General features: G+C 40.9%; 1 protein-coding gene across 1 annotated transcript in view; it reads right to left on the reverse strand.

Annotated features, from left to right (window-relative positions):
• Nucleotides 1–24,763, reverse strand: part of prim2 (DNA primase subunit 2) — a 216,266-nt gene that overhangs the window by 16,886 nt on the left and 174,617 nt on the right. Inside the window, exons 10-11 of the mRNA XM_078400014.1 lie at nt 21,406–21,532; nt 12,855–12,937 (exon numbers count right to left, since the gene is read on the reverse strand). Of these exons, the coding sequence (XP_078256140.1) occupies nt 12,855–12,937; nt 21,406–21,532 (210 nt within the window). The remainder of the gene's footprint in view (nt 1–12,854; nt 12,938–21,405; nt 21,533–24,763) is intronic.

Consider the following 24,763-nt stretch of genomic DNA (forward strand, 5'->3'; position numbering starts at 1 on the left):
AAACATATATGCGCCTAATTTTGATAACCCTCAGTTCTTTAATAAAATTCTGAATATAATTGCAGAATTTAATTATCAAAATGTTATAATTGGAGGAGATTTTAACTGTGTTTTAGACCCTTATCTAGATAAATCGATGCAAAAAAAAAAAGGTAATCTGAAATCTAAAACCAGTGAACTCTTACACACATATATGGAAAACACAAATATAGCAGATGTGTGGAGGATTGCAAATCCGACGGGAAGGGATTATTCGTTTTATTCAACGGTGCATAAAACATACTCACGGATAGACTATTTTCTTGTGGATACAAAATTAATTCCGCATTCTATGAACCCTAAATACCACATAAATGCGATCTCAGACCACTCTCCGTTAACTTTTGTTTTAAAACTAGAAGGAATGTCTATGAATAAATCATTTTGGAGGTTTAACTCGCAAATTTTAAAAGACCCACAAGGGAGTATATATCTAAAAAAACAGATGGACCTATTTTTTGAGATAAATGATACACCAGATATATCCCCCACGTTATTATGGGAATCCTTCAAAGCATTTATTAGAGGAGTCATTATTTCATTTCAAGCTTATCAAAATAAAAAGAATAAGAATGATCAAAGACATTTAGAAGAACAAATAAAACAATTAGATACAGATAATGCTAAAGATCCAACTATGGATAAACATAATAAAATCCTATTATTGAAATTCAAGCTAAATAAATTATTGTCAGAGAAAGTTATAACACTATTTCAAATTACAAAACAAGAACACTTCGAATTTGGGGACAAACCCCACAAACTTCTAGCACGCCAATTGAAAAAACGGGAAAAAGAAAATGCAATACTAAAGATTAAATCAGATAGAGGGGAATTATTAACATTACCCAAGGATATTAATAAAAGATTTGCTCAATTTTACCAGAATCTATACACATCTAAAACGTTAATAGACAATAATAATAAAATTTCAGAATTCCTAGATAATTGTAACCTACCACAATTAGCACTGAGGGAACAAGAGGAACTGGGAGCACAAATTACTTCGAAGGAGATAGAAGACACAATAAAAACACTAAAGAATGGAAAAACACCAGGACCAGACGGATTCAGCAATGAATTTTATAAAGCATTTTACGACATAGTTATTCCACGATTACAGAAAATGTATACATATGCTTTTAAAGAGCAAAGCTTACCTGAAACACTAGCAGAATCAACGATTATATTAATACTTAAAAAAGATAAAAATATAGAAGAACCAGGATCATATAGAGCTATTGCTTTGTTAAATACGGATCAAAAAATAATAGCGAAAACACTAGCCATTAGACTAAGCAGGTACGTTAGTAGACTAATAAATGAGGATCAAACAGGATTTATATCTAAGAGACACTCATTCAATAATTTGAGACGTTTGCTTAACATAATGCACTCACATAAACCTCATGACCAAGAGTTATCTATCATCTCACTGGATGCAGAAAAAGCGTTTGATCAAGTAGAATGGGATTATATGATTAAAGTATTGCAAAAATTTCAATTGGGAGAGAACTTTATCGCATGGATAAAATTATTATATAATAAACCTACGGCTAGAATATTAACTAACAATATATTATCCTCGAAATTTGAACTATCAAGGGGCAATAGACAAGGATGTTCATTATCACCGTTGTTATTCGCTTTGGTAATTGAACCCCTTGCTGAAAAAATAAGAACACACCCGGATATTTATGGTTATAACCCAAAATATTCGAATAACAAAATATCCCTATATGCCGATGATGTACTACTGTACATCACAAAACCACAAATTAGTATACCAAACATATTAAATTTAATTGAGGACTTTGGATCCTTTTCAGGATATAGAATAAATTGGAACAAAAGTGAAATTATGTCGATAAATCCAAAAGACTCAACACATCTCCGGAAATTCCCTTTTAAAATAGCTACAGAAAAATTCAAATATTTGGGAATTGAAATTACTAGAAATTACCAGGATATGTTTAAAGCCAATTATAATCCCTTACTTAAGAAATTAAATAATTTGATTAAATTCTGGAAAACACTTCCGATGTCCTTAATAGGCAGAATAAATGCTATAAAAATGATTTTCTTACCACAAATCCTATACCTATTTCAATCAATACCTATATATCTTCCTAAAAGGTTTTTCAAAAAATTGGACTCAGACATTACAAATTTTATATGGGATTATAAATCCCATAGAATACAAATAGCACACCTTAATAAACGAAAAGAGTTGGGGGGTCTAGCGCTCCCTAACTTTATGTATTATAATTGGGCAGTAAATATTAAAAATATGATTCACCTGCTGGACAATTCTGCCCATCAGGCGGCCTGGATCTTAATGGAAAAAGGGGACTGCTCCCCGAGTAATATAGGAGCGACTATCCTCTCACCAATAAATCTGAATAATAAAAATTATAATAAAAATCCAATTATACATAGCACAATTAGAACATGGAAACAAATAAAACAGAATCTAAAATTAAGAAACTTATCTCTTTTAATACCAATAGTCAATAATCCATCGTTTAAACCATCAATTATAGACAAATCATTTATACAATGGGAAAGAATGGGAATCAAATCGCTCGAAGATTTGTATGAATTGGGAAAATTACTATCATTTCAACAAATACAACTGAAATATAATTTGAAAAATAACCAATATTTTAAATATCTTCAAATTCGTGATTATCTGAAAAAATATACAAAAGATTATTATAATATGCCTTCCGACTTACTGGATGAAGCAATGAAGACAAAGGCGGAATCAGCTAATCTAATATCGTATTTATATAATATCATTTTAAACATAGCAATACCCACAACAGATGGAATTAGAAGAGACTGGGAACAAGAATTAGCTATAAAAATTTCAAAAGAGAGTTGGGATAATCATTTACTACAGGTGCATAAATGTTCGATCAACGTACGACATACGCTCATCCAATTCAAAACATTACATAGATTATATTATTCAAAAACTAAATTAAATAAAATCTTCCCGAATGTTTCACCAATTTGTGATAAATGTCTGTGTCAAGAAGCTACTATAGCGCATTCTTTTGTTTTTTGTACAAAAATCCAAAAATTCTGGTATGAAATATTTGATATTTTTTCAAAATTAATCAAAATAAAACTGGTACCAAAACCAGAATGGATCATTTTTGGAATATCGGAAGGTAACCCTGAATTAAACGTGTTTCAGAAGAATTTATTTAATTACGGGCTAATAATGGGAAAAAAGCTCATACTGAAATTCTGGAAAAATGCGCCCACACCAACAATAAAAATGTGGATATCAAATATGTTTGAAACACTACATTTGGAAGAGATGAGATTCCTCTTAGCAGGTAAAGCAGACCAATTCCAAAAGACGTGGTCTACGTTTCTGGACCTATTACAAGTATGAGGTGCAATAGTAATTTTACAAAGAAATAAATAAATAAATGGTATCAGGACCTGGTAACGGGAGGTAAAACAACAAAACAGACTTGGTTGGTAGTCCCCTTCCTGCGGAGTTTAATGTTATAATAGAGCGATTGTTTCTACTTTTTTTTTTTCTTTTTTTTTTTTCTTTCTTTTCTAGGGTCTACTTTCTTACTTTACTTTCTTCTCTAACTTCTTTTCCAAGGGGCTTTCTTTTCCCAACACTCTCTTGCACTTCACGACTCTTGCGCACTTTCTTTCTTTACTTCTTTACTTCTATCTTTTTCTTAAAGCTCAAAAAAAGGAAGCGGTTTAAAAAATGTATTAAGATATATCTGTTGTATTATTGTAATTTACCGTACTTTTAATAAAAAAATAAAAAATAAAAAAAAAAAAAGAATATAATCATTCTCCTGGAAAAGTTTGAAGACTTGTTGATGTTGCTTGTTGGCAATGTTTGCAATATCAAATACAAGGGCTGTTTGGATTTATAACACCTGGTAGCTACCACTGATTGCCAATGTATAGATATTGACAAGTATCTCTGTCAATATCACTTAGCAGGAGATCAAAGCAAATTGCATTGTTAAAAATTGACTGAACTGCATCTGTGAAAAAGCTGAGTTAACAATTCAATTGTCATCCTCTGACACTATTGTTATTGCGGCTGCCATAAATTAACTGAAAATATTTTAATCTGGGTATGAGCCAATAAAGATGCTTGAACCTGTGTAATTTTTTAAGGATTTGAACTGTCTGTTTCCTTCATAGGCTCCAGAGGAACCAAATAGAACCCATCATAAGACAGAATGTCATGTGCCCATGAGGGGAATAAAAACAGATATTGTTTTATGTTTAATAAAGTGAAGATAAAATAAAACAAATTTCACATCTCTCCCTTGTTGTGTGTAATGCTAATGCCCTGAGGACTCTTTAGTCTGTAGTCGTGCCACTAAATTAAGACATGAGCATTGCATTCCTGTCAGGGCCTGTGGACTACAAACGCAGGGAGGCATAAATGTCAACAGTCATTTCAAACACCATTCATTATATGCTGCAGGGCTGTGTTGTAAGGGCAAGGAAAATGAAGAAAATCTTACAGGTGGAGAAACAAGGGAGTTTCTGTTCATCTAACATGCTAAGCCGACACAATAGGTCACAGCAAACAAAAAGCGAACAGAGAATATTCACGAGAATAACTCCCACATTTGCAAAGTGCTGGAGGAACTCGGCAAATCAAGCAGCATCTGTGGAGGGAATGGACTGACGACATTTCAGGTTGCGACCATTACTCAGACTTATGGAGTAGGGGGAGAAAGCTGGAAAAGAAAGTTTGGGAAAGAACAAAGTCTGGCAAGTGATAGGTAGTTCTTGGTGAGATGGAGGCAGAGGGGGTGATTGACAGATGGGTGGAGACAATGACAAAGAAATAAGGTGACAAAGAAAAAAGAGGCGAAAAGGAGACAAGAGGGTATCAGATAAGAAGAGAATTAAAATGTAAAGTTAGAGGGAGGGATATAGATGGAAAGGGACAGGGGAATATAAAGGGAAGTGGGGCTGTAAGAAGTGCACACTAGGGGGTGTAGGTGTTGTGTGTGTAGGGGTGGCGAGGGGGTTAGGGGGGGAGGGAGGTATTTAAAATTGGAAAATTCAATGTTCATACATGGGATTGTAAATGGATATGAGGTGCTAGCCTTCAAGTTTGCTTGTATCCTCACTCTTGCAGTGGAAGAGCCCAAGGTTAGAAATGGCGGAATGGGAATGGAAAAGGGAGTGAAAATGGCTAGCAACTGGGAGCTCCAGCAGGCCTTGATGGATGTATCCCCCCCTCTGCCTTTTACTCCTCCTTCTCTTTTCTGCTCATCTGACGTATTTTTGTCTCCATATCACCTCTAACCTTTGTCACCATCTCCACACATCTGCATACTCCACCCCCCTCCCCACCCACATCCTCTCACCTGTATCCACCGATCACTTGCCAGGCTTTGCCCCACCCCTAGAACTCTTTTACAACTTTCTCCCCTGTATTCCATCAGGCTGAAGATGGGTCCTGACCTGAAATGTCATCTGTTCATTCCCTCCACAGACACTGCCTGACCCGCTGAGTTCGTCCGCCACTTTTAATTCCTCAAGATTCCAGCTTCTGCAGTCTCTTCTAAGTCCCTCTTTTGGTTGACTCTCACATAGATGTGTGATTTGTTTTCAGTGAATCCTTTTGGCTACTGTAAAGCTAGTACTGTCAAAGGTGTATAGCGAAATACCCAATAAAGTACCAGCTCATGGAAGGTAGAACATGTTGGTGGCACCGTAGAGCTGCTGCCTCACTGGGCCAAAGACTCGGGTTCGATCCTGACCCTGAGTGTTGCGTTAAGTTCGCCCTCTGACCTTGTGGGTTTCCTCCGGGTGCTCCAATTTCCTCCCGCGGCACAAAGACGCGAGGGTTTGGAGATTAATTTGCCTTTGTCAACTCCCCCTAGTGTGTAGGAAGTGAATGCTAAAGTAAGATAACAGAGAACTCGTGCGAACAGGTGATCGATCGTCAGCGTGGACTCGGTGGGTCAAAAGGCCTATTTTCATGCTGTCTCTTTCAATCAATGCAATGAATCTGAAACGTCATACAAGATTCCTAATTGTACATCCATGAGAAGGAATAGGGAAAGAGTGGGCAATCACTTCTCATCTATGTCATGGAGTCAGGTCTCATCCCAGTCTTCAGTGCAGTTTGGGCTGATGCTCCTGGAACATGACTGGGAGTGTTACATTGTGGATGAAACATTAAGCCAGGCCCATAACAACCATGGTAGATGAACATTACAGATCAGATAGCCACTACAAGGAGGCACAGCAAATAATTTTCTGTGGAGTCTAACCTCAATATAGATATATATTAAAATCTTTGCTAAGGAATATTACTAAAGCAGATTATACAGAAACTATCATGCTGTGTTTGTGGGAAGTAACTGCAGATGGTGGTTTACACCGAAGATAGACACAAAAAGTTGGAGTAACTCAGCGGGCCAGGCAGCATCTCTGGAGAAAAGGAATAGGTGACGTTTTGGGTTGAGACCCTTCTTCAGGCTGAGAGTCAGGGGAGAGGGAAATGGAGATGTGAAAAGGAACATAGAACACATGAATGAAAGGAGTGCAAAAGGACAAATCAAAGCCCGCAAAGCTGATCAAGGAAAGATGGAGCCCGCAATAGTCCATTGTTGGCTGTGGAGAAGGTGATAACAAGTGATACAAACAGTGAAACTTAGATGTAAGACAGTGAAACTAGTACGACAACTAGGGTGGGGGAGGGATGGAGAGACAGGGCATGCAAGAGTTGATTGAAGTTAGAGAAATCAATATTCATACCGCAGGATTGTAAACTGCCCAAGCGAAATATGAGGTGCTGTGATACAAATGAGTTGTCCGTTTTTTAATCTTACAATGAATACACTTCAAAAAAGTGTTTCTGAGAGCATGAAAGGTGGTGTATAAATACAAATGTTTTAATTGGTCAATTCATTGCTCCTTTTCTGAGTAAACTGAGAGGGACCCAAGTGCTGGCCATTTACTTGTATCACAAGTCGGCAGCTTGTGAGGCAATATCAGAACTTAAAATGTAATACTTAAAAGTCCCCAACAACATTATCTGTAGGAATGAGTCTCTGCAATTTCAATGGTCGAGCAAATGAAATTGGCACAAAGTAAAATGAATTTGAAATTTGGATGGGATACTGTTACAATACAAAACCCCACTGGACTTTTGAGAGATTTGCCATCTCTTGATTAGTTGGAAACTGTCTGAACAGCTCCGTTTATTCTGTAACATTGTCATAAGCCCAACCACTGGGAATCAAATTTGATACTGCTGGCAGAATACACCTGACTTAAATGATAATTATTCTGTCAAAAGTGTAACCCAATAATAACTGCCACCTTCAATGTGAATTGCCAGGGAAGGAACCGCCAGCACTTCCATTTTGTATTTACAAGTCTTAGATAAACTTTCTGATCTTACTTCATGCAGTACATATTTCATAATCTGTTGTACACATGACAATTTAATATGCAACGGCAACTACAATGAGTAACAACAAATCTAATCTTTCTTTTGTTTAATTTTCAAGAATTTAATATCTGAAATAAGAGGCTTGCATGTTATGCAAATCAGCGGGGTGGTGGTTGGGTCTTCTTGTCTGGTCAGGTTGAGACGATCAATTTAAAGCATCAAAATAAACGTATTTTCTTGAATCTGGGAATTTATCAGACATTTATACACGTGTAGGAATGAACTGCAGATGTTGGTTTAAAATGAAGATTGACCCAAAATGTTGGGAGTAACTCAGCGGGACAGGTAGCATCTTTGGAGAGAAGGAATGGGTGACATTTTGGGTCGAGACCCTTCTTCAGACTGAAAGTCACAGTGAAGGGAAACAAGAGATATATAGATGATGATGTAGAGATAGAGAACAGGCGAATGAAAGTTATGCCAAAAAGTAACAATGATAAAAGAAACAGTGCATTGTTAACTGTTTGCTAGGTGAGAATGAAAAGCTGGTGTAAAGGTGTGTGGGGGAGGGATAGAGAGAGAGGGAATGCAGAGATTACTTGGTGAGAGAAATCAATAGTCATATCACTGGGCTGTAAGCTGCCCAAGCGAAATATGAGATGCTGTTCCTCCAATTTGCATTTAGCCTCACTCTGACAATGGAGGAGGCCTAGGACAGACCAAACGTAGACTGGGCAATCGTTTCGCTGAAAGACCAAACGTAGACTGGGCGATCGTTTCACTGAACACCTTCGCTCAGTCCGCCTGGACCTACCTGACCTACCGATTGCAAAACACTTTAATTCACCTTCCCATTCACACACTGACTTTTCTGTCCTAGGCCTCCTCGTCTATATCTCTTGTTTTCTTTTCCCGTGACTTTCAGTCTGAAGATGGGTCTCGACCCAAAACATCACCCATTCCTAGGCATTTATACATCTTAAGTATTGGCCTAGCTTTTACAGCCAAATTTAACAATTGCTGTTTTAATGTAAATGTCATTCATGAACATTGGGCATGTTGCAGTTACCCGATGAAACAACAGTTCAGCCTCAATTACCCACTGGTGCCTCTTGATGCTGCGGCGGCTGTATGTTAACTTTCAATGCAGAAAGTGAAGGCTATTACACAACTCCAAAAGGATAAGATTCAATATGGAAACCACCAAGTAATTGACATAATACAAAGAAATCGATTTAAAAACCAAGAGAAGTAGCTGGTGAGAGTTGGGAGCTGATTTCTTCTTCAAACAGCAAACCATTTAAAATATGCAACTGATAGATTTTTTTGTGAACGAATGCTATAAGACAAACCTGGCTTTATAAAGACAGGTAAGATCAGCTGTGTAGATGGGCTATTGCATGCTAGCCAATCGTAGTGCTTGTTAGTAGTAGTCCCGCCTAGTACGTGCTTTATAATATTAAGAACTCGCCTAAGTCAGGCAGTAGATGTAGCAGCTCGGAGCTGTAATGTACTGCAGGTCCTATGCTGTAAGTGCTTCAATAAAATGATGCGTTGTATCTTAGCGTGTACTTAAGTACTTTGTTACAAGCTGGATCTCATCAAATCGCAGAGCAGGATCAAGGACATGTTCTTATATTCCTCTGCACAAAAGTTTCAGGTTGAAGGCTTGAGAAAGGGTCTAATTAATGGGGCACAGAGTGAGATGACCCTCTCCAGTGAGATCTGAGACAATGTTTTAGTTAATTTAGTAATTACAAATCTGTATATGCACACACTATAAATGCAATGAAGGCCTGAAATGGGGATTAAAGCCAGACGCTTTAGACTTATATGCTCACTTCAACTGAGTCAAAGAAACGCCAATAATTGGTAGCAGGTTGAAGTAAAACATGTGATGATGGCTAAGCAGCTTAACAATCAAAACATTGACTCTGAACCAGAAAGCTGGGCTCCTGAGTTTCCTGCTCCTTAATGTTGCTCAGCTGGATGGTGGAGTAGAAAGCCTAATCGTTAGGCACTCCATTCATATGAAGGAGAAATTGAGAGGAATAAAAAGCGGATTTATTTTGCTGAATTCAAGGACCCTGGTCTCCTGGGTTAGAGCAATACCGGAAAGACCTTGCGGCTGAGATGAGTTCTTTCTGTCCCGAGCTGAGGGATAATCTTTGGGATAGGTGACATACTCACACAGATGATAGGAGGAAGATGGAGTATGACCATTCAACACTATCAACACAAGAACAATAAAAGAGGAATTTAAAGCATAGGGATGTGTTCTTGGCCCTCTATTATTTGTGATTTACGTGAACGACCTGAAGGTGGAGTAGAGTGTAATATATCCAAGAATACACGAAAATAGGAGGAACCTCTTGCTGTGATGTTGTGACCATGCAAAGCGACATAGGTAGAATGAGAGTATGGACACAAACTTGATGAATGGAGTTTAATGTGGGGAAAGTCATGTACTTCAGTGAGAGGAATTAAAAGGCAAACTATCAAAATGGAAAGTGATTGCAAATGGGTGAAGTGCAGAGGAAGCATCGTGCGCTTGTGCATAGATTACAGCAGTGGAGCAAGTGGCATATTGGCCATCATTACAAAGAACTTGAAGTTTTAGAAATAGGAATGTATAGTCAGAATTGTATAGGGTGTTGTGAAACCACACCTGAAACATTGTCCACAGTTTTGGTCCTCTTACCAAAGCAAAGGAGGCTGTCCAAAGTAGATTTCAACAGGTTAACTTTTATCCTGTTTTAGGAGGACTCTTTTATCAAAAGAGCTAAACAGAGATCCGTCTACTTTGGCATTTAGAAGAACAAGGGGTGATCTTACCTATACATACAAGATCCTAAGAGGGTCTAACAAGGTAGACGTCAACATGTTTTCACTAGTGAGAGTCTCAACAAAGGGACGTCGTTTCAAGACAAGGGGGCAGTCATTTAAAACATATAAATTACGTTTTGCAAATGATTGTGAAGGATAGATCATCAGAAGTGCTTTAAGTGGAGGTAAATACATTTCTGAAATACCAGGAAAATGGGGGATATGCGACAGAGGGGGTTAGTATAGTTTAGAGATACAGCCTGGAAAAAGGCCTTTCGGCCCACTGAGTCCGTGCCAACCAGCGATCACCCCGTACACTTGTTCTATCCTACACATTAGGGACAACTTAAAGAAGCCAATTAACCTACAAACCTGCACGTCTTTGGAATGTGGAAGGAAACCAGAGTACCCACAGTCACAGGGAGAATGTACAAAGCCAGCACCTGCGGTCAGGATCGAACCAGGATCTCTGGCGCTGTAAGGCAGCAACTCCAACCTTTGTGCCATGGTACCACCCTATTCAATGGCGGAGCAAGTTTGAGGGGAGGTATGGTCAACTCCTACTCCTATTTGCGTGTGTTCTTGTTTACAAAACCAGGCTATTTGTTCAACTGATCCATGCTAGTTGATCCATGCCCTATATGAGCACAAGCAGCTTAGTTTAGTTTAGCGACAGAGTGGAAACAGACCCTTCGGCCCACCGAGTCAGCGCTGACCAGCGATCCCCGCACATTAACACTATCCTACCAACACGACGGGCACTTTACACATACACCAAGCCAATTAACCTACATACCTTTTGTACACACAGTTTGTGATTTAAAAATAAATTCTAATTATAAAAAAACTAAAACAACATGCTGCGACTTGGAATATGCAGGCTTATATTACAACGCAATCAATTGTAATTAGCATTGCATGATGATTTGACCAAAGAATGAATACGTTGATAAATTGCACAGATGATAATCAGCAATGAAAATGCAGTCTAACTGTGGAGGCAGTTGCAATAAAATGATGGTGATGAAAAACCCCTTGCCTTTTCATCTAAGATAAGGCTCCCACAACTCATTTTTTGTTTCCTGAGGGAGAAAGAAAATCCCGGAGGAATTTATGATGAAATGCATTTATTCCCTCTATTCCCCCACACACACCTGGGGATTTGTTAGTTTGCTGCTAATTATTTTTGAAGGATTGAACCAGGTATTGCTTTTTAGGGTCACCAAGCAACAGGAAGTGTAAGAAACATCTGTCCAGTCACCATCGTTTTAAGCTTATTCACAAAATGCTGGAGTAAGCTTCCTCTTACAAGATTCGCAGTATCTGTGTTAAAAACGATCAGCTGTGCCTCTTCTTAAGGCTCCAAACTATATAGACTTGGGGGCATCATTTTTGACAGCACTATGAATATTCATTTATTTGTGTACACACACACATACATTTTGTTGTTACGGGTTTTACCGAATGCTATGTTTACACATCTGTTGTGTTGCTGAAGTAAGAATTTCATTGTACTTTTCATGTTTCATGTTCCTTTCGGGACATTTGACAATAAAACACTCTTGAGATAATTAATGGCATAATTTGCTGCAATAGGACAGTTGCGGCAGAATCAAATCAGCCCCTTGCACTACATGATTGAATTTATTGTTTTAATTGAATTTTTCCCAATAATAGAGGCAGGAACAGGATTTTTTAAATTATTATGAATTCAAGGGATGTGGGCTTTGCAGGCTGAGCCAGTATTTAATTGTCCATCCCTAACTGAGAGAAGATTGTGTTGATCTATCTTGGAATGCCCCAGTCCTTGAGGTGTGATATATATCCATAGTTAGGGTGGGAATTGCAGAACTTTGACCCAGTGACTGTGAAGGAGCGCAAAATGCTTCCAAGTCAGGATGGTGTGTAGCTTGGAGGACAACTTGCAAGTCGTGTTCCCATGTTTCTGCTGCCCTTATCCTTCTAGCTGGTCGAAGTTGTGGGTTTGGAAGTTACTTTCTAAGGAGCATTGGTGAGTTGCTGCAGTGCATCTTGCAGATGGTACAAACTACTGCTACTCTCATTAGTGCATGGCTGTGGAAGGGGTTTTCATCAAATGGCTGCTATATCCCGTGTGGTGTTGAGTTTCTTGGGTGGCGTTGCAGCTGCCCTTCTCCAAGCAGGTGGAGATTATTCCATCACACTCCTAACTTGAGCTTTGTAGACGGCAGGGAGGCTTTGGGGAGTTTGGAAGTGAGTTACTCACTGAAGGATTCCCAACCTCTGAACAATAATAGGCTATTCAGACCCTTCAGTAATTTTCAATCACAACTCATTTTGATCATACTTGATTGTGCCCTATTTCAAACTACTGCCTTGGTTCCATAATCTTTAATGTCCTTGTTCAGCAAAATCATATTATGTTTGATATTTTCAAACTGACCTAAAAATCATGGAGGGCTTCAGCCCAGCTGCAAGGTTTGGCTTCAAAATCTCAAATGCTGTGTGCTACATTCAACAAATATGCCAAAAGACAATGGCGTGTACAAAATTTACAGGCTATTGCCCATGAAGTTGGATTACTTACCTGATTTATTTCTGCAAGTGAAATCTTATAGGACTGCAACTTTGCCTTTAGTAGGTCAGGATCACTGTGCCGAAATGGACAGCCTAAGAAGTAAAGCAATGCAGAAGGAATATTTATTAACGCATCTTATGCTGGATGGAAGAAATCCCAGTGCACAACTATAAAGAGCAGCAGAAAAGTTCGCTTCAGCAAAAAAAAATCCCAAACCACACCGCTTTAAGAGATTGTTCAGTCATTATAATATTGTACTCTCTGAGATGGCAAATTGACTACTGTATTTCCATTTTCACAAAGGGGAATACATTATTAGTGCTGACGAGATTATTAAGTGGTATTGGATATTTGGGGTCATGAATGATTCTCCACCATTGACACGTTTGCTTGCTAAGGCATTCTACTAACTTGTCTTCAGCCTTCCAAAGAAGTGCAGGTTTGTAGGTTAATTGGCTGCTGTAAATTGTACATAGGGTAGAACTAGTGTATGGGTGATCACTGGTAGGTGCAGACTCGGTGATGTTGTATCTCTAAACTAAACTAAACAAACTTTCTCGACTCCAAGACTTTGGCTGGTGACTGGATGCCGTCAATATGTCACAGGTGAGATTTTTCAAATAATGACCACTAAACACACAGAGAGTTTTTTACCTAGTGTAGGTCAATGAAAGGAAGCATGCAGGTACAGCAGGCAGTGAAGAAAGCCAATGGAATGTTGGCCTTCGTAACAAGAGGAGTTGAGTATAGGAGCAAAGAGGTCCTTCTACAGTTGTACCGGGCCCTGGTGAGACCGCACCTGGAGTACTGTGTGCAGTTTTGGTCTCCAAATTTGAGGAAGGATATTCTTGCTATGGAGGGCGTGCAGCGTAGGTTCACTAGGTTAATTCCCGGAATGGCGGGACTGTCGTATGTTGAAAGGCTGGAGCGATTGGGCTTGTATACACTGGAATTTAGAAGGATGAGGGGGGATCTTATTGAAACATATAAGATAATTAGGGGATTGGACACATTAGAGGCAGATAACATGTTCCCAATGTTAGCAAATGTTATCCCACTTTTTAAGAAAGGAGGGAGAGAAAACGGGTAATTATAGACCAGTTAGTCTGACATCAGTGGTGGGGAAGATGCTGGAGTCAATTATAAAAGACGAAATTGCTGAGCATTTGGATAGCGGTAACAGGATCATTCCGAGTCAGCATGGATTTATGAAGGGGAAATTATGCTTGACAAATCTACTGGAATTTTTTGAGGATGTAACTAGGAAAATTGACAGGGGAGAGTCAGTGGATGTGGTGTACCTCGACTTTCAGAAAGCCTTCGACAAGGTCCCACATAGGAGATTAGTGGGCAAAATTAGGGCACATGGTATTGGGGGTAGGTACTGACATGGATAGAAAATTGGTTGACAGACAGAAAGCAAAGAGTGGGGATAAATGGGTCCCTTTCGGAATGGCAGGCAGTGTCCAGTGGGGTACCGCAAGGTTCGGTGCTGGGACCCCAGCTATTTACCATATACATTAATGTACCAGGGATTAAAAGTACCATTAGCAAATTTGCAGATGATACTAAGCTGGGGGGTAGTGTGAATTGTGAGGAAGATGCAATAAGGCTGCAGGGTGACTTGGACAGGTTGTGTGAGTGGGCGGATACATGGCAGATGCAGTTTAATGTAGATAAGTGTGAGGTTATTCACTTTGGAAGTAAGAATAGAAAGGCAGATTATTATCTGAATGGTGTCAAGTTAGGAGGAGGGGGAGTTCAACGAGATCTGGGTGTCCTAGTGCATCAGTCAATGAAAGGAAGCATGCAGGTACAGCAGGCAGTGAAGAAAGCCAATGGAATGTTGGCCTTCATAACAAGAGGAGTTGAGTATAGGAGCAAAGAGGTCCTTCTACAGTTGTACCGGGCCCTGGTGAGACCGCACCTGGAGTACTGTGTGCAGTTTTGGTCTCCAAATTTGAGGAAGGATATTCTTGCTATGGAGGGCGTGCAGCGTAGGTTCACTAGGTTAATTCCCGGAATGGCGGGACTGTCATATGTTGAAAGGCTGGAGCGATTGGGCTTGTATACACTGGAATTTAGAAGGACGAGGGGGGATCTTATTGAAACATATAAGATAATTAGGGGATTGGACACATTAGAGGCAGGAAACATGTTCCCAATGTTGGGGGAGTCCAGAACAAGGGGCCACAGTTTAAGAATAAGGGGTAGGCCATTTAGAACGGAGATGAGGAAGAACTTTTTTAGTCAGAGGGTGGTGAAGGTGTGGAATTCTCTGCCTAAGAAGGCAGTGGAGGCCAGTTCGTTGGATGCTTTCAAGAGAGAGCTGGATAGAGCTCTTAAGGATAGCGGAGTGAGGGGGTATGGGGAGAAGGCAGGAACGGGGTACTGATTGAGAGTGATCAGCCATGATCGCATTGAATGGCGGTGCTGGCTCGAAGGGCTGAATGGCCTACTCCTGCACCTATTATCTATTGTCTATTGTCTATTGAATCAAGAACCAGTGGTCATAGGTTTAAAGTGAAAGGGTATACATTTAATAGGGACCTGAGGAGCAACCTTTTCACACAGAGAGTGGTGGGTATATGGAACAAGCTGCCAGAGGAGGTAGTTGAGACATATACTGTACCAACATTTAAAAGCCATTCGGATGGCTACATGATGGGAAAGGTTTAGAGGGATACTAGCAAAGAGGGCCCGTTGGGCCCATTCCCACCCCCCCCCCCCATTCTCTCCTCCCCCAACCCCAATGTTGTAGGGATCACTGAGACATGGCTACAAGAGGACCAGGGCTGGGAACTGAATATTCAGGGGTACACAACGTATAGAAAAGACAGACAGGTGGGCAGAGGGGATGGGGTTGCTCTGATGGTAAGGAATGATATTCATTCCCTTGCAAGGGGTGACATAGAATCAGGAGATGTTGAATCAGTATGGATAGAAATGAGAAATTGTAAGGGTAAAAAGACCCTAATGGGAGTTATCTATAGGCCCCCAAACAGTAGCCTCGACATAGGGTGCAAGTTGAATCAGGAGATAAAATTGGCGTGTCAAAAATGTAATGCTACGGTGGTTATGGGAGATTTCAACATGCAGGTAGACTGGGAAAATCAGGTTGGAAATGGACCCCAGGAAAGAGAGTTTGTAGAGGGCCTTCGAGATGGATTCTTAGAACAGCTTGTACTGGAGCCTACCAGGGAGAAGGCAATTCTGGATTTAGTGTTGTGTAATGATCCTGATCTGATAAGGGGACTAGAGGTAAAAGAGCCATTAGGAGGCAGTGATCACAACATGATAAGTTTTACTCTGCAAATGGAAAGGCAGAAGGGAAAATCGGAAGTGTCGGTATTACAGTATAGCAAAGGGGATTACAGAGGCATGAGGCAGGAGCTGGCCAAAATTGACTGGAAGGAGGCCCTAGCAGGGAAGACGGTAGAACAGCAATGGCAGGTATTCCTGGGAATAATGCAGAGGTTGCAGGATCAATTTATTCCAAAGAGGTGGAAAGACTCTAAGGGGAGTAAGAGACACCTGTGGCTGACAAGGGAAGTCAGGGACAGCATAAAAATTAAGGAGAGGAAGTATAACATAGCAAAGAAGAGTGGGAAGACAGAGGATTGGGACTCTTTTAAAGAGCAACAAAAGTTAACTAAAAAGGCAATACGGGGAGAAAAGATGAGGTACGAGGGTAAACTAGCCAATAATATAAAGGAGGATAGCAAAAGTTTTTTTAGGTACGTGAAGAGGAAAAAAATAGTCAAGGCAAATGTGGGTCCCTTGAAGACAGAAGCAGGGGAATTTATTATGGGGAACAAAGAAATGGCAGACGAGTTAAACCGTTACTTTGGATCTGTCTTCACTGAGGAAGATACACACAATCTCCCAAATGTTCTAGGGGCCGGAGAACCTAGGGTGATGGAGGAACTGAAGGAAATCCACATTAGGCAGGAAATGGTTTTGGGTAGACTGATGGGACTGAAGGCTGATAAATCCCCAGGGCCTGATGGTCTGCATCCCAGAGTACTTAAGGAGGTGGCTCTAGAAATAGTGGAAGCATTGGAGATCATTTTTCAATGTTCTATAGATTCAGGATCAGTTCCTGTGGATTGGAGGATAGCAAATGTTATCCCACTTTTTAAGAAAGGAGGGAGAGAGAAAACGGGTAATTATAGACCAGTTAGTCTGACATCAGTGGTGGGGAAGATGCTGGAGTCAATTATAAAAGACGAAATTGCTGAGCATTTGGATAGCAGTAACGGGATCATTCCGAGTCAGCATGGATTTACGAAGGGGAAATCATGCTTGACAAATCTACTGGAATTTTTTGAGGATGTAACTAGGAAAATTGACAAGGGAGAGTCAGTGGATGTGGTGTACCTCGACTTTCAGAAAGCCTTCGACCAGGTCCCACATAGGAGATTAGTGGGCAAAATTAGGGCACATGGTATTGGGGGTAGGGTACTGACATGGATAGAAAATTGGTTGACAGACAGAAAGCAAAGAGTGGGGATAAATGGGTCCCTTTCGGAATAGCAGGCAGTGACCAGTGGGGTACCGCAAGGTTCGGTGCTGGGACCCCAGCTATTTACGATATACATTAATGACTTAGACGAAGGGATTAAAAGTACCATTAGCAAATTTGCAGATGATACTAAGTTGGGGGGTAGTGTGAATTGTGAGGAAGATGCAATAAGGCTGCAGGGTGACTTGGACAGGTTGTGTGAGTGGGCGGATACATGGCAGATGCAGTTTAATGTAGATAAGTGTGAGGTTATTCACTTTGGAAGTAAGAATAGAAAGGCAGATTATTATCTGAATGGTGTCAAGTTAGGAGGAGGGGGAGTTCAACGAGATCTGGGTGTCCTAGTGCATCAGTCAATGAAAGGAAGCATGCAGGTACAGCAGGCAGTGAAGAAAGCCAATGGAATGTTGGCCTTCGTAACAAGAGGAGTTGAGTATAGGAGCAAAGAGGTCCTTCTACAGTTGTACCGGGCCCTGGTGAGACCGCACCTGGAGTACTGTGTGCAGTTTTGGTCTCCAAATTTGAGGAAGGATATTCTTGCTATGGAGGGCGTGCAGCGTAGGTTCACTAGGTTAATTCCCGGAATGGCGGGACTGTCGTATGTTGAAAGGCTGGAGCGATTGGGCTTGTATACACTGGAATTTAGAAGGATGAGGGGGGATCTTATTGAAACATATAAGATAATTAGGGGATTGGACACATTAGAGGCAGATAACATGTTCCCAATGTTGGGGGAGTCCAGAACAAGGTGCCACAGTTTAAGAATAAGGGGTAGGCCATTTAGAACGGAGATGAGGAAGAACTTTTTCAGTCAGAGGGTGGTGAAGGTGTGGAATTCTCTGCCTCAGAAGGCAGTGGAGGCCAGTTCGTTGGATGCTTTCAAGAGAGAGCTGGATAGAGCTCTTAAGGATAGCGGAGTGAGGGGGTATGGGGAGAAGGCAGGAACGGGGTACTGATTGAGAGTGATCAGCCATGATCGCATTGAATGGCGGTGCTGGCTCGAAGGGCTGAATAGCCTACTCCTGCACCTATTGTCTATTGTCTATTGTCTTACTCTCCCCACACCCCCCCTTACCCCACGACCTCCCCTTTTCACAGTACCCCTCTTTCCCCCACCACCAAGCCCCCTCCGGACGACCCCTGTTGTCCCCCTCCCCAGTCCCCATTCTCAGACGCCGCCACCATTCTCTCTCCCCCACCCCCCCCTTTCCCCAGCACACCCCTTTCCCCTTCTTTCTCTTTCCCCCAGCACCAACAGGTCCGGGGGGGGGGGAGCGCATCAGTGAAAGGTCGGGGGGAGCGCATTAGTGAAAATTCCTGGGTGTGGGGGGGTGCGGGTGAGCGCATCAGTGAAAGGTCCGGGGGGGGGGGGGGGTTAGGGAGAGCATCAGTGAAAGGTCCGGGGGGGGGGGATAGCGTGGAGAGGATCTCCCTGTTTTTGGAGAGAGGAGAGAAGCAAGTTGAGAGAGGAGCACAGACGCACAGCAGCGCCACGCTGAAAGCCTTCAATAAATCAGCAGGAGGGGGGGGGTGCATGGTCATTTTGACGTCACACGCTGAAGTCCATTGAAAAAACGGCTGGAAATCTTTTTTTTTAAACTAAAACCTCTGTAACTTAAAAAATACACTACCGAATCAAATAAAAATATCATTTTCCAGCAGCGTTCATCGTCGTCATTAAGGCGGTGCAAAATTCGTGGCGCTACGGTTCACGGTTTTTGCCGAAATCAGCCGAAATAACAGATTTTTTTTTTTGACTTTTAAACCTCTAACTTAAAAAATATACGACCGAATTAAATAAAAAAATCATTTTCGGCAAGTGTCCAGCGGTGTGATTAGGCGGTGCAAAAATTGTGGCGCTACGGTTCACCGTTTTGCCGAAATCAGCCGAAATCACTGTTACAAACCTGTTACATACATATATACTCTTCTGAGTTTTAGTATAATAGATGGGCCAAACGCGGGCAGGTGGGATTAGCGTAGATGGGGCATCTTGTTTGGCAGGGACAAGATGGGTTGAAAAACCTGTTTTTTCTAAATTTTTACTATTATTTCATGGATTAGCTCGATTTAGCTAGAGTGCTTTCACTTTTAACCTGAGCACCAAATCCCAACAAAGAAACTAAAGCAGCAAATAATTCCCAACATTTATGTAAAACTGCTGCATAAATTAAAAAAGTAAATACAATGCCCAGATATAACTTTTCTTAATTATTTTTGTTAGATTTACAAGAAGATACATAATCCAAGACCAATTCAGAGTCTGGCTTTTTACACATCACCAAATTTAATTGCTCCAGCACCAAGAACTGTGGCTTCACTGACAGGACGCCACGCTGGAGGATTATCCAACTGAATACAGTTTAGCTAACAAGCAGAAACAGAATCAGGATATTCAGTTTGCCACAGTGCAATTGGAGGCAAATACAGATTAGAGCTGATGCATACACCATTTACTATCATTATTAATGACCTGGATGAATAAACTGAATGACCTATTGCCAAATTTACTGATGATGCAAAGACAGCTGGAAAAGCAAGTTGTGTGGACTCCCCCAAAAACGTTTGCACAGATATAAATAGGCAAAGTGATCAAGGAAAACAATGCAGAGGAAGCATTGTGAGAGATAATGCATGTTGGTCCACTTTGGTAGGAAGAATTCATAAAAACATAGAAAAATAGGTGCAGGAGTAGGCCATTCGGCTCTTCGAGCCAGCACCGCCATTCAATATGATCATGGCTGATCATCTAAAATCAGTATCCAGTTCCTGCTTTTTCCCCATATCCCTTAATTCCTTTAGCCCTACAAGCTAAATCTAACTCTCTCTTGAAAACATCCAGTGAATTGGCCTCCATTGCCTTCTGTGGCACAGAATTTCACAGATTCACAACTCTCTGGGTGAAGAAGTTTTTCCTCTTCTCAGTCCTAAATGGCCTACCCCGTATTCTTAAACTGTGATCCCTGGTTCTGGACTCCCCTAACAATTTGAAAGCAGAATGCTGCTAAATGGGGATAGTCTACAAAGTACATCTGTACAAAGATATAGAGTTATAGTTCACTGATACGGCCTCTTTGACCCAACTCGTCCATGCCAACCAAGATGCCCCATCCAAGCTGGTCCCATTTTCACCTCATATTTCGCTTGGGTAGCTTTCAACCTAGCGGTATGAACGTTAAATTCTCGAACTTTAGGTAACTTCTAAAGGTAGCTCCCCCACCTACTCTCCTTACTCTTTCTATTTATTAAATTAATCTCTGTAATTCTCTCCATAAACCTCCAGCACTGAACTTCCTTTAGTCACACTTTGGAGCATAAACATATGGCCTAGTTTTCATGTTCTCCTTTGAAAACACTTCGAAGTACATCAGACTGTTGCAAGACACTAAAGGTGCTAACTAAATACAAGTAGATGCAGGAGTACAGTGTTCTTATTTTGTTGAATTTAGGAGAGAATAGCCATGGCATTTAAATTGCTGAGAAAAGTTGATTTTAATCTGGTTCCTAGTGCACAGGTTCAAAATACTCAAATCCTTCAACATCCACAAAAAGAAATGGTTCAAGGGACTGGGGACAAAGCTTGCTCTCAGTCAAAGGACTATGGCGAAGAGACGTGTGCATTTTGAACATTTGTCAGAGCACTTGCTGAGGTTTGCTATGCAATGGGATGGCAATAACTGGCCAATCCCCCCAAAATTATTATACACCTTAAAGTTTAACATACACCTCATGTCTTTCATAATCTTTTTTATTTATCCAGTTGCATGTGCTGGAGGACAGATATATGATGTCCATTGCAAATCAATGAGGAAAAATGACAAACAGTGCTCAGCAAGGTGGAATTCAAAGTATAGCCTGAATGAATGGTTCATTGTTCATCTAATTAATTCAGGAGACAGTTGGGACTCTAACAGAGCAGAACAGTGATCAACACAAACTATACCCTCTAGATTGTTGGAAAATGCAGCCAAACAAACTGTTTTCCATCTGTTCCTTCTAGGTCCTTTCAATGCAAAAGGGAGACTGTTGACTTACCATGATAGTCCCCTTGTCCCGGAGGGTTTGACAGAATAATCTTCATGCAGCTAAACGGGGTATAGTCCGTTCTCTTGCCTTCCTTTCCAAAACTGTGGCGTATATTGTATGCATACGATTTATCAAACTAGACAAAGCAGAATAGAAATGCATGCATTATTCATCATGCGGTATTGTGCGCGATCATTCGTAAAATTCCCACGCCTGGAGAGCTGAAGGATGACCGTCGACCTGAAACATTGCTGCCTGACCTGCTGAATGTTTCAGCATTTTCTGTTTTATAACCCGTGTCATAAATATGGCTGAACATGACTGAATAATGCGTGCTTGGTATCAGATCCCACTCCAATTCCCTAAAAACAGTTTGACCAAAATCCCACTTTCATCACCTCAACATCTTGCACTGACCTCACCCTCAAACGAAGCGTGACCCACTTAGTTAAGCTATCAGGACACCGTCACTCCCTGTGCGCAAAAGTAGTTGTCACTGACCGAAAAAGATGGGCCGTTGGGCCGAAGGCTTTGATTCCACGCTGTATGACTCTCTCTATGAGCAGGGGCTAATGTGGTGGGAGAGCCACAGGTTAAGGTACCCTGTGGAAAATTTCCTGTGGAAAATCTCCTGTGTTTATGAAGAACACAATTATCATCTTTCCATGGTAGAAACAGAAAATTCTGATGACCTCAAAAAGGGTGGCAGCATCTGCGGAGTAGAAAGTGGTACCACTACCACAGACAACAGCTGTTCAACTGATGATGGGCTGTCGGCCAGGATTGCTCACTTTGTTCTCCCTCCAATTACGCTGACTTTGCGTGTTTCCAAAATTTTCTGGTTTTAATTTAGATTTCCATCATCTGCATTTTATTGCTTTACAATCGTTCCATAAAATGAACCGGGAAGAGTTTTATTCTTATGTTGATGGAACTGACCACAGCAAATAAAACAACCTTGCTGTCTTTGCTGCTCATGAGTCATGATGCTCGGCCTCTTGGCCTGGCTGCACCTCGCATATCAAATTGTCATTTTGGGTTTTCTTACTGTACACGTGCAAAGAATGTTGATAACATAAACCAGGATCAAACATGTTCTCTCAAATAGTCTTCCAAAGATTTTTGAGAAAAAAAATTCAAAATGCATCCTTGGTAACAGTGATTTGAAACCCTTCAAATTGCTTGTCGGAAAAATAAGCACAACATTTGTCAGAAGCAAAAATTGCTTTATGTATACTTTAAACTCAGTTCATAACTCAAGGTGTGCTGAAGGTACTTGATTAATGAACCCATTCTCCCTGGTTTTCTCCCTGGAATTTATTAGTAATAGCTAGAAACCAAATACTTTTCTAAGTACACAAAATTGAAACTTGCACATGAAATTTCCCTTAAGTATCTTTACCCAAACATGCTGCTAATACTCTCTTAATATGTGGATTCAAATACTTGCACCTTCTTTATCTTAATCGTTATTAAAGTGCCAATGCCCAAGATAAAGGATCAAAACATGAAATCATTTCAATCCATGTATTATGAGAGTATTAACAGCATGTTTGGGTAAATCTACTTAGGGGGAATTTCATGTGTAAGTTTCAATTTTGTGTACTTGGAAGAGTATTTGAACTTATACCGAGCATCTTTAGACTGTGAATAATGGTATCAATTCACTATGTTAAAACTGCATCAACTGCGAGTAATGAATTTTCCCAAAGAAACGTTCTTACTTTGGCTCCCAGCATAAATCAGTTCTACAACATTTAGCTACTTATTATATTACACCAAAGATAAAACGGCCAAGCAAATATCCCTGAAGCTCCATGCTTGAGTGAAAATTCTATTACTATAGAAACAATTGACGAAGATGCCTTTGAATATAAAACTTTATGCAGCCAATGTCATCATCCTCAGTGTGACTTACAAAAAAGAAGTGCTGGAGTAACTCAGCGGATGAGGCAGTGTTTTTGGAGGACATTGTATAGGCAACGTTTCAGGTCAGGTCCCTTCTTCAGAGAGAGGAAAAAAACCTCTTCAAAGTAGGCAGAGAGAGGAAGAGACCATCTTCCAAGTAGGCAAAAAATTAGAATGGGCCCCGTTCCAAAACATTGCCTATCCATGCCTTATCCATGGAGTTACTCCAGCACTTAATGTCCTTCACAAGATTCCAACCCTGCAGTTCATTGGGTTCTCAATATCGTTTGTTGCTCCCTTCTTATGCCGCACTTACAAGATAACTTTCAACAATGTTTTTGGACAATCTGTTCTAATACCTTGTAATTTTCTTCTGGCATGGGAAACCATTCAACCCATCAGGTCTATACTGTCTCTCAGGAAAATCCCATCAAACCTATTCCTCTTAATTATTTCCCTGCAACCTTTTCTTTCTCACATGGCACTTTCACCTGATTCTCCCACCCCTCAACCTGCTCCAGGGGTAATTTCCAGTAACCAATGAACCTATCCTGATCGTAGGGGTGTGTGGAGAAAACTATGCGGCCAGAGGAAGAATGCGCTAACTCAGTACAGGAAACACCACAGGTCAGGATGAAACCTGGGTTGTTGGAGCTGTGAGGCAACATTGCTGCTTGCTGTAGAAACAAAGAACGGCTGTTTACAGAAAAAGGACACAAAGTGCTGGAGTATCTCAGTGGGTCAAGAGGCATCTCTGGCGAACGTGGATAGGTGACGTTTCAGGTCGACCCAAAATGTCACCTATCCATATTCTCCATAGATGCTGCTGACCCGCTGAGTTACTTCAGCACTTTGTGTCCTTTGCTGCTTGCTGTGCTGCTCTCTGATTCAATGTAAATGATACTTACAGCTTTTGCTCTGCAGCATCTTGGCATTCACTATAACAAAGGTGCTGTAAAAAGGAACACTGTTGTCCCTTTATTTAAAACTTACAGAACAGAAGCACCTTTTGTCTATTGTCTATTAACGGGGTACTGATTGAGAATGATCAGCCATGATCACATTGAATGGTGGTGCTGGCTCGAAGGGCCGAATGGCCTCCTCCTGCACCTATTGTCTATTGTCTATAAGCAGACAATTTGACCCAGTCTCTGTGGTCTTAGAGCGCCAAAGACCTGTGTTCAATCCTGACTATGGGTGTTGTCTGTACAGAGTTTGTCAAAATGGCGGCACTGCCCTAGCAGCTGCCGCTCACCTGCGGTCCATTTGTCTTTGTGTTTTTGTTGGTTTGTTTGGTCTTAATTGTAGTTGTGATGTGGTGTTTTTGTGTTTGTGTGCTGTGTGTGTATGTGGGGGGGAGGGGGGAAACTGTGACATTGTGAATATGTGTCCCTTCAGAACGGAGACCCGACCTTTGTTTTCTGGGCCGTGTCTCCGTTCCTGCTGCGGCCTACCATCG

Source organism: Rhinoraja longicauda, chromosome 5 (assembly GCF_053455715.1).
Source record: "Rhinoraja longicauda isolate Sanriku21f chromosome 5, sRhiLon1.1, whole genome shotgun sequence".
Taxonomy (NCBI): domain Eukaryota; kingdom Metazoa; phylum Chordata; class Chondrichthyes; order Rajiformes; family Arhynchobatidae; genus Rhinoraja; species Rhinoraja longicauda.